General features: G+C 46.1%; 2 protein-coding genes across 2 annotated transcripts; one reads left to right on the forward strand and one right to left on the reverse strand.

Annotated features, from left to right (window-relative positions):
• The first annotated feature begins 679 nt into the window (after positions 1-679).
• On the forward strand, positions 680-1,911 carry LOC136480582 (protein MIZU-KUSSEI 1-like). Its single transcript, XM_066478081.1, has 2 exons — positions 680-790; positions 843-1,911. Exons 1-2 carry the CDS (start codon positions 680-682, stop codon positions 1,494-1,496), a joined length of 765 nt encoding a protein of 254 aa, XP_066334178.1. The 3' UTR covers positions 1,497-1,911.
• Positions 1,912-2,210: 299 nt separating this feature from the next.
• On the reverse strand, positions 2,211-4,191 carry LOC136483206 (uncharacterized). The gene is made up of 3 exons (XM_066480262.1): positions 4,063-4,191; positions 3,702-3,888; positions 2,211-2,425 (listed from the first exon to the last, which is right to left on the reverse strand). Exons 1-3 carry the CDS (start codon positions 4,165-4,167, stop codon positions 2,211-2,213), a joined length of 507 nt encoding a protein of 168 aa, XP_066336359.1. The 5' UTR covers positions 4,168-4,191.
• Between the last annotated feature and the right edge of the window lie 5,794 nt (positions 4,192-9,985).

Here is a 9,985-nt window from a genome sequence, read left to right on the forward strand (position 1 = left end):
GCTCGAGCGTGCAGGGCTAAACACGTGTGTTCTGGCCGCAAACCACCTGGCCAAGGCCGCGGGACGTAGCCAGCCACCGAGGCCCCTAGCTATCCGTGGAGGTCGCCGCGCGTGACATGCGCGCGCCCGGATGGGACAAACGGCCGGGCCGCTGGATTGTTAGACGACGGCCGGGCGATTAGCTAGCTAGGGCGGCGGCGACGTGGATCTTTTGCTTTCATTCATGGTACACCTCATGAAAAACATGTAGTTATTGCACGGCCGGCTCACCACCGGGTGGAGCTGCCCCGACCCGCACAGCGTCTCCGGGATGACGCCGGTGAGGCGGTTCGACGACAGGTTCATGAGGATGGCCGTGTGGAGCTGCCCCGATGCGCACAGCGTCTCCGGGATGATGCCGGTGAGGCGGTTCGACGATAGGTCGACGAGCCAGAGCGGCGCGCTGGCGCCGAGCCCCGCGGGGACGCGGCCCGTGAGGTTGTTCATGAATAGCTACACCATCTCCAGGCGCGGCAGCGCGGCGATGAAGTCCGGCACCAGGCTGTGGAGCCAGTTCAGGAATAGGTTGAGCATCCTGAGCGAGGTGAGCGATGCCAGCGAGTGAGGGACCTCGCCCGTGAGCGCGTTGTTGGAGAGGTCCAGCGCGGTGAGCCACGTGAGGTTGCCGAGCTCCGGCGGGATGGGCCCGGAGACCTGGTTCGTGTGGAGGAACAGCGTGTCGAGCGACGCGAGCGCACCGAGCTACGCGGGTACCCGCCCCGTGAGGCCGCAGTTGGAGATGTCCAGCACGGTGAGGCTACGCAGGCGGGATGCCGCCGTCGACTGCGCGATGAGCTGCGAAGTCGTCGGACTCGAGCTCGCTGCTGTCGCAGCTCATCACGCCTTCCTCCTTCGGCGGAGCCGCGTCGTCCCGGCACCGACTCACGGGCACGCTCTTCGGCTACCGCGACGGCCGCGTGTCGCTGTCGCTGCAGCAGAACGTGCGGTGCCAGCCCACGCTGATCGTGGAGCTGGCGCTCCCGACGCACGCGCTGCTCCGCGAGCTCGGTGCCCACGCGGGCGCTCGCATTGTGCTGGAGGTCGAGAAGCGCGCGGAGCAGAGCGGTGAGGCCGACGGCGCCCTCGAAGGCAACCAGGCCATCGTCGGCGTCTGCGAGGGCGGCGGCGCCAACGGCTTCAGGCACAGCCACAACGACGGGTGGGTGCTGGAGGAGCTCATGTGGACCATGTTCTACAACGGCAAGAGGGTGGGGTACGCGGTGCGGCGGGAGCCCACCGAGGAGGACATCGCCGTGTTTGAGACAATGTGGGCCGTCACCATGGGCGGCGGCGTGCTCCCCGGCAGGTCGGACGTGGACGGCCCCGACGGCGAGATGGCGTACATGCGCGGGAGCTTCGAGCACACCGTCGGGTCCCGGGACTCGGAGTGGCTCTACATGGTCGGACCGCCCGGGGGTGACTGCCCGGAGCTCGCCATCTTCTTCGTTAGGCTATGAATGAACCAAACGAACGAACGAACGTACGAACTACGGTGTACACGTCGCGCTCGTGGTGTCTAATCTCTCGCTCTTTCTCTCGTCTGGTCTCGTTCGTTGTTCAGCCGCAGCTAGCGTCGTCAAAAATATTCATTGCCCCATCAAAAGATTATTGTATCACGCAAAAAACAGAACACGAAAGAGTCTGGACGTTCATTGCTAGTATGACAGGTCACGTCGTCGATCGACCACCACGGACATGCATGTAACCTGCAGGGCGCAGCAGCACTGCATACCGCAGCAGGGGCCATCGGCTAGCACTAGCAGTCGCCTGCTCCCTGCTCCATGCTGCCGGCCGGCTGTGCCTGTGCCTGGGCTCTGCATGCATGAACCGATCGAAACGATGCACGCATACAGAGGCACTGCATGGATGGACGGCGGCTGTGCGGCGCGCTGTCCAGACTGCAGAGGCGCTCGGCTTAGACGCCGACGTGCATGCATCATGCAGTGCATGCATGCGTGTGTGCGGCGTTGGACCTCACGATGACGAAGGGTGAGCGCGTAGAAGATAAAAAAAGTAGAGGGTTTTCTACAAATGTGCTTTGAATTTAAGCTTAAATAAATAGGTATGGACTGCAGTGAACCATTTTAAAAGTTTATGGACCCAAAAAGCCACTTTGGAAGTTGATGGACCCAACTAAAACATCATCACAAGTTAATGGATCTTTGGTGCATTTAACTCTTTCTAGATCCTAGTAGAGTTGTGCTAAGATCACTACCGTCCCTATCCGGAGGCTTGACGTAATCTCCTTCATACAGCAAAAAGGACGGCAGGAGGAAGCCCGTCACCAGCACAATACCCAGCACAGCATGCCACCAGTATTCAGAGGAGCCGACCAGGTAGAACATGAAGAAAAAATAATACAACACAAGTGTCATCAATCCGAGGCCTGCGCAACACAAAAAAGCAATTAAGCACAAGAGATATGTATGCAGAACAAATGTACATTTTATCTCTATTTAATTGGTATAAAATATAAAATATTAAACCAAACAATGCATCACTATCTCTTAGTTTAGATTTAAGTTGATACGTACGTTATTTTCTACGGTACGAGGTTGAACAGGCAAGCTGCATTAGCACTCAGAGATGCTCAGCTCCTGATATGGAACGGATATGTATACTCAGAACCTCTCTTACGTTTTCATCCCCGCTTCATGTAAAATAGTTAATTCAGAGGTGCTATGTTTGGGGCAAGGATTATAAGCTGACCCTCACTCTCGTAAACTTTCAAGGTGATACTAAACTCACCAACCACAACCACACATGCATGGGCCAATAACACAACTAATACATGCTTCTAATGGACTAGGGTGTCACAGATGGTTTAGAACCATCTAATGAAATCAGGTGCATATCTTCTTGATAATACAAAAGCCACCTAGCTAGTTCCTAGCTCTCCAAGATTGATCTAGGTTTTCCTTTTTTTTAGAGTTTCCATCACCTATAAGAATCTAATAAGATTAATAAGCATTTAAAATCCATAAACTTTTGTACATGATCAATTTGCATACTCAGTATTCAGTTGTGGAGTTCGTTGCAAGAGATTGTATGCACTTACCAAACTAGTCGAGGATCAAACACACACCGGCCGGGGAAAAGTTAGGTTGACTAAGTTTTAGATGGTTGTGTTTTTCCCCACTTGGGGAGGTGCTCTCTAGGTGACTAAATTTTGGATTTCTTTTTTTGGGCACATGTAATATTTATTTAACCACAGCGAACAACATTATTGTTTTTTTATCACCAAACTGTTACCCGCGTTAACGTTGCACCCCGAATCCTATGGCAACATTGCAACCCCCATCTCCCATCCGATCCCACCCACCCCCAGCTGGGGCAAAGAGATAAATCTAGGAGGAAACAAAAGCAAAAACCTAGTATTTCCTCCCTCCCAAATGATACGACGTTTCGTCATTTTTAGATTCATAGTTTCTACTATGTATCTAGATAATATATCTATCTATCTATCTAGGTGTGTAGCAAAAACTACGAATGAATCTAGAAAAGTCAAAATGTCTCATGATTTGGAACCGAGGAAGTAACATGGATCGATCGTGTGAGAAAAATTAAACCGACAGATGAGGCGATTGACCGCGGAAAAATAACTTAACTATGGTATGAAGAAAGAAACGAGTTTGGGATGAGCAGGAGGAAGAGGCGCTCACACAGCCTAGAGTCGTCCGAAAGCTTTTCTGGCGGTGTTGAAAGATCCAGGCAGCAGGACAGCACAAGGAAGGCCGTCCCCACGGCAACACCCAACGCAGCATGCCACCTGCAGGTGTTAGAGAAGCCGATCAGGTAGAACATGAAGACAAGGTAGTACAAGAGAATGAACGACACCATCGATGGGACCTGCGCAACGCAAACAAGTTAGGTTTGTTTGACCCTGGATGGAACAACACAAACAGAGACACGTACTGCTGCCAATGTTTTGCAGATAGACCAGGCGCGCAATTGAAAAACAACAAGTGGACAATGAACAGATGAAAGACGCGCGCGACTGGAGGAGGAGATCGAGGTGCTCACGGGGTCAGATGCTGCACTACCGCGGTTCTGCTGGGCACTATCGAGGCCGCCGCAACCGTCCTCGAGATCAACAGTGACACCGTAATCGCAGTCAGGAGTTGCCATCTCGATCCCTTGACTCTCGATCGATCTGTGTTGTGTTGCTCCAGGCGCGGCGGCGGGGGCTGTTCAACGACGGAACGGTTTTTATGGGCGGGCACTGGGCAGGCAGGCATAGTCAAGCCCCGTTCGTGTGACTTTAAATCCAGCTTAGGAAATCCAGCTTAGATCCGTTTTTTATTCGGAAAAGTATTTTCCTCTCACAAATTCCTTCAGAATTTCTCCAAACCATCCAAATTCCTCCATAATTATACCAGCCAAACACCCCCTCCATAAGCAATACGCCGTCACCGATCCTGAATCCTGATTACAGTGACTACAAAATAACGTATTCTGTAGCCACGTTGAGTTACAATAATTACTATATTAATTTACAAGATTATAATAACTCCTTGCTAAGTGGTTTACTATAACATTATGGTAAATATCTCTATGTGTTACAGTAACCCAACTATCATAAATATGTATTAACATTATCATAAATTAGTATATAAAATTATCGTAAATGGAGTTGGCTATAGAATAACTTATTTTGTAGCTTGCTACTGAATATACTCTCCATATATATATATATATATATATATATATATATATATATATATATAACTACTACTCTGTAGCTGGCTACAAAATAACTTATTCTGTAGCCACCTACAGGATAGTAGTTCTATATATATATATATATATATATATATATATATATGCAGAGCAATGGAGAAGACGAAGAAAGTTGGCAGTGGTTGTTCTGGACTCTTGAGAAAGAAGGATACTAGCAGTAGTTGACCGGAGTGCGTGCTGGGACTACTGCAGGCCTGCAGGCTGCTGCAGCACTTTTGGCGGAAGGAAGCGAAAATCTTCGGCGCCGACCAGGGTGGCCGCCAGCAGCGCGCCGACCACCCCCCACGCTGGAGCAAGCAGCCCACAAACGCGGCCCATTATCTGTGGAAGCGAGCGTGGCCCATAGGTGGAGCTACCGGCGCGAGGGATTCCGTCCGTCCTGCCGTCCGGGGAGTTAGGTACGTAAGTTTCCTTTTCTGTTTTTCTATTTCTTTTTTTTTCTTTCCTTTTCCTTTTCCTTTTTTTCTTTTCTCTGTTATGTTTTATTCTTCCTTTTTATTTATTTTCGTTTTACTCTAATTAATTATTTTCTCACTGATCTTTTTTATTTTCTTTTTATTTGATTTTTTATTTTGCTTTATTTTTTATTAGTTTTATTTTCTTCTCTTTGTTTTTAATTTCATCTTTTATTAATTTTTTTCTTTTTATTTTTTCCTTCTATTTATTTTTTCATTTTCTTTCTTTTTCATTTTTATTTTTTGGTGGTCTTTTTATTATTCTTTTTTTCCTTTTTCTATTTTCGTATTTTATTCTTTTTTATTTCCTTTTTTTCTATTTATAATTTTATGTTTCACTTTTTTTATTTTACAGACACATGCGATGTTTATGTGGTATACATGTAATATTGTATGATGTATTTTCTGATGTCCGCGAGTGCAAATGTGATGTTCTACGATGTATTTTGTGATGCTCAGTAAGCATACATTGATGTTCTAGGATTTTTTTGTGATGTTCGATAGCATTTTTCTACTTTTTATTTGACTCTAATTAATTACTTCACTAATTTTATTATTTTATATTTTCATGATATTTGTGATGTTCACGTAGTATACATATGATGTTCTATGATATATTTAGCGATGTTCGTGTAGTCTTAATTGATGTTCTACGATGTATTTGTGATGGTCGATAGCATTTTTTTCTTCTTTAATTTTGATGATATAATTAATTACTTCACTAATTTTATTTTTATTTTTTACATTTCATGATATATATGATATTCGCGTAGTATACATATGATGTTCTATGCTATTTTCTGCGATGTTCGTGTAGTGCTAATGTGATGCTCTATGATTATCTTTAAGTATAGGTCCAACATGAGATAAATGTTCATTAAAAATGTTATCAAAATATATCTATCTGGGGTCTTGTTTTAAAGAGTTTATTGCAAGGAAGACGATGGTGCAATCAGATTTTAATTATGATACTTGGTTTAGTAGCTATGACTTTTTTTACTTCCAAAAGCATGGGATATATGCTGATGTCAGCAATTTTGGCTTTTACTGCATGGCTGCTGCTTGGTCTGTTGTTTGGCCCAAGAAGACAACTGAATTGGGCCCAATTTAATGAAGGAAGTGAGGGTGGAAGTTTTTTTGAGGGGAGGGGAGGGGGTTGGTGGGGTGCCTCCCGCCACCAGTCGATAGCTAGCACCCCCCAGAAGGAAGGGCTGGAGGATCAGAGCGCGGGAGAGAGGCCGAGAGCAGGATGGGGAGCGAGCGACACTCCCTTTTTCTTACAAGCGTAATTCACCGGATATAGGATGGGATAATTTAGAGAAGGCAATGGAGAAGCTGTTGGACACGTTTTTAACCCCTAAATAGCTAAATCGGGTTTTGTGGAGAGATTTAGAACATCTCATGAAGATGCTCTAAACATGAATTGACAGGTGTTCAACGCGTGTATTGTATTAAGCAATGCCAGAGTGGTTAAACGCGAAACATCTGTTTGACGTGGACTGGCCTCTTTCGTGTGGCGCGTTCGGCGTAACCTATTAAAAAATTCAAATCCTGAGCTATATAGTCTAACCCAGAAGCCGGACTGTAGTCTTCCCCTCGAAGACTTCAATAGGATCTTAAGGAGCTCAAACAGGTCTTGCTACTTTCTAGATCTATTCTCCACCATTCATCACCAGCACTTCTTCTTTCTCTAATGCTTTGCTAGAAATGGAGTTAACGCACAGCCAGCGATGCTTCCTTACCGAAGCTTTCAAGGGCAAAAGGGTCATTGGGCCAAAGATCGTCTGGAGATCTAGGTGCTGATAACATTGATCATTTGTTTGAATTGCTTCTTTACTCATCTAAGGCCTTGTTTGATGTTGTTGGATTCACCTCAATCCACATGTGTTGAGGGTGGATTAGGATGGAATTTAGTTCAAGTTCACATGTGGATTGATGTGAATTCGACTACATCGAAACAAGGCCTAAATGCATAGAAATGAAATCCAAGTTCAGTCAATTGCTCATCGTATCGACGTGTAAGGACTGACACTTTATTGTCTTCATGCTCCTGAATACTGGCTTGCTCTCCAGACAGGGCCGATAATTTTCAACATGGTGATATACCAATTGTAACAAACCTAAAAATCCCATAGCCAAAAATCTCAAGATTTTTTTTCTAAAACCTCACATGGTGAGTGTACATACTAGGAAACTAACCCTAGATGCACTAGCATGACCCCAACTAGATGTGTGAGTATGTGCATTAACACAACATGTGAGTTGCTTCTTAACTGGCTTTCATGATTTGTTAATAAATAATTAATCAACCTTTTATAACAAACATGTCTTGTGAATGTGTGCTAAGTACCCTAGCATGGATTCACCACCTAAGGTTGACCTAGAGGACCCACCCCTAGTAGGGTGTACATGTATATGAATACATGTATACAAATATAGGTTTAGAAAATTGGAAATAGAAATGGAAAAGGAATAGAAATAGACAAGGAAATAAAAAGGAGAAATGGAGCCTAGCTGACCGAGCTAGCCCAGCCGGCCTACCTCCCCACTGAAAGGTCCTTGTTTGGTTTTGGTAATTGAATGACAACTGAGGTGGACTAATAAGTGTTTATGTGAGAATATACAGGAGATTAGTCCACAAGTGAATATGTGATGAAGGAGCTCATTGCATATGAGACATGACATGGAGTCATGTGACTAGGTGGAGAAGATCAAGATGAGGCTTGTCTTGATGGACCTGATTGCAAGTGTGAAGAGCAAGTGAGTGAGGCTTGGTGCTGATGGACGGAAGCAACGGTGAAGAGCAAGTGAGGTCAATATCAATGAACCAATAAGGTCACATGTTGATATGAAGTGGATCATATCATTTATGATAGTGTTGGTGCATGTGTTGCATCAACATTGGAGGAGATGGAATGGAATGCGCAAGCCTAAGGTATGACTTGTAGGGAATTTCATTTCACTAGTCATAGGTGTGTAGAGAATATTATGACCGGGTTTAGGATAGATGACCATACTATCAAGAGGGGCAAGCTTGTTTGTATATCAGTCATCTAGTGTCACTTGAGCGATCTAACTTTGCGATGTTGCTAGGATCGAGTGGCGTGGTGAGTGCAAGTGAAAATCCTTTGAAAATGATTATGAAAATGCTAACACACATGCACATGGTGGTGTACACTTGGTGGTGTTGGCACATTTGCAAAGGAGAAGAAGAAAGAGTTGAAAACGTGAAGAGAAGGGGTCACTGTGGTGACCAGACGTTGTCCCTGGGAGGACCGGACGCATCCAGTAGCAAACCCTAGGTGAAGGGTTGAAGTGCAGCAGTGACTAGACACTGGTCCCCGTGGGATCAGACACATCTGGTGCTTAACCCTAGGTGCAGTGCAGCCCGGCTGCTTGCACCAGACTCTGGTGTTAGGCACGACCAGATGTGCCTGAGCCACTGTTCATGAGCCGACAAGAAAGTCACTGAGGTGACCGAACGCTAGGGGAGTCCGGTCAGGGGTGATTGGACGCATCCAGTCAGTAAAAACCCTTTCTAGAACCTCTCTAGAAAACTACCGGACACTGTGGCGTTGCGAGTCCCTGTGAGCGCATGTGAGTGGAGCTGTTCTGCACCAATGGTAACATTCAAACAGCTAGTACATGTTCCTTAGGTGATACACCAGACGCTGGTGACTGGATGCGTCCGGTGCACCCTACAGCACGTCCGGTCGACACGCGATCAGTCCAATGAATGGGTATAATAGCTCTATTTGTTTGGGAGCTATATAACCAAGCACTTGCCGGCCTTCGGCTGATAGCTGAGCACCCTTGAGCCTTAGTGGCTTGTGTAGGTGTGCTTTGGAGCCCTCCAAACTCACTTGTGCTTGCAAGAGTGTGAATCGATTGCGAGTGAGTGATCTCTAGTGTGTTCCTTGGTGAGATAGCATCGAGTGGTGCTTGGTGATTGTGTTGCAAGCCGGTGGTGCTTGCTACTCTTGGAGATTGCCACCTCCTAGACGGCTTGGTGGCTTGTGGCTTTGTCAAAGCACGCAAGAAGATTGTGCGTGGCTTTGGAGAAGACTTGTGAGGGGTATTGTGCTCGCCCCGCGGGGATCGCGAAGAGAAACTCTAGTAGAGCGTGTCATTGAGCTACTCTCACTTGTGGATAGGTTCTTGCGGCACCCAATGTGTGGGCTAGGTTTGTGGGAACACCTATTAGCCACCGAACTACCAAGTGTGCGGTCAACACAACAGGGACTAGCTTGGTGGCAACCAAGTGAAACTCGGGAGAAAAATCATCATGTCAACATTGTCATTATCTTCTCGGTGGTTTGCATTCTCCATTCACTAGCTTGGTTTTACATATTCATACTTGTGCTTTGATTAGTTGTTGCTCTTGTAATTAGTTAGCTTGTGTAGCTTGCTAGTTACCTTCTTGCTTATGTAGCATAGAAGTAGATCTCTTGCTTGACTAATTGGCTTGAGTAACCTTGTTAGTCACATTACTTAGTTTATGTAGCTAAGTAATTTGAGCTCTCTAGTTTGGCTTGTGCAACCTTACTATTGAGCATTGCTAGTGAGCTTAGGATTTATGCGCTTTGCTAACTAGCATGTGTAGGAGCTCCCCGGTTTGCTTAAAGTACTAGTTGCTTAGGTTTGTGTGACCTTGCAATCTAGACTTATTTAGGTGAGCTTCCTAGCCTAGCACCCTAGTAGCATAATTAGTATAATTTGCTAGGTGCTTGAGTTATAGATAGAGGGGTGTA

Source organism: Miscanthus floridulus, chromosome 9 (genome assembly GCF_019320115.1).
Source record: "Miscanthus floridulus cultivar M001 chromosome 9, ASM1932011v1, whole genome shotgun sequence".
Classification (NCBI taxonomy): domain Eukaryota; kingdom Viridiplantae; phylum Streptophyta; class Magnoliopsida; order Poales; family Poaceae; genus Miscanthus; species Miscanthus floridulus.

Coding starts and splice junctions, on each gene's coding strand:
- LOC136480582 (XM_066478081.1), top strand. CDS start 680: ATGGGCCCGGAGACCTGGTTCGTGTGGAGGAACAGCGTGTCGAGCGAC. Junction 791..842: donor AGTTGGAGATGTCCAGCACG/GTGAGGCTACGC, acceptor TGAGCTGCGAAG/TCGTCGGACTCGAGCTCGCT.
- LOC136483206 (XM_066480262.1), bottom strand. CDS start 4,167: ATGGCAACTCCTGACTGCGATTACGGTGTCACTGTTGATCTCGAGGAC. Junction 3,889..4,062: donor GTAGTGCAGCATCTGACCCC/GTGAGCACCTCG, acceptor TGCGTTGCGCAG/GTCCCATCGATGGTGTCGTT. Junction 2,426..3,701: donor TTCGGACGACTCTAGGCTGT/GTGAGCGCCTCT, acceptor TGTGTTGCGCAG/GCCTCGGATTGATGACACTT.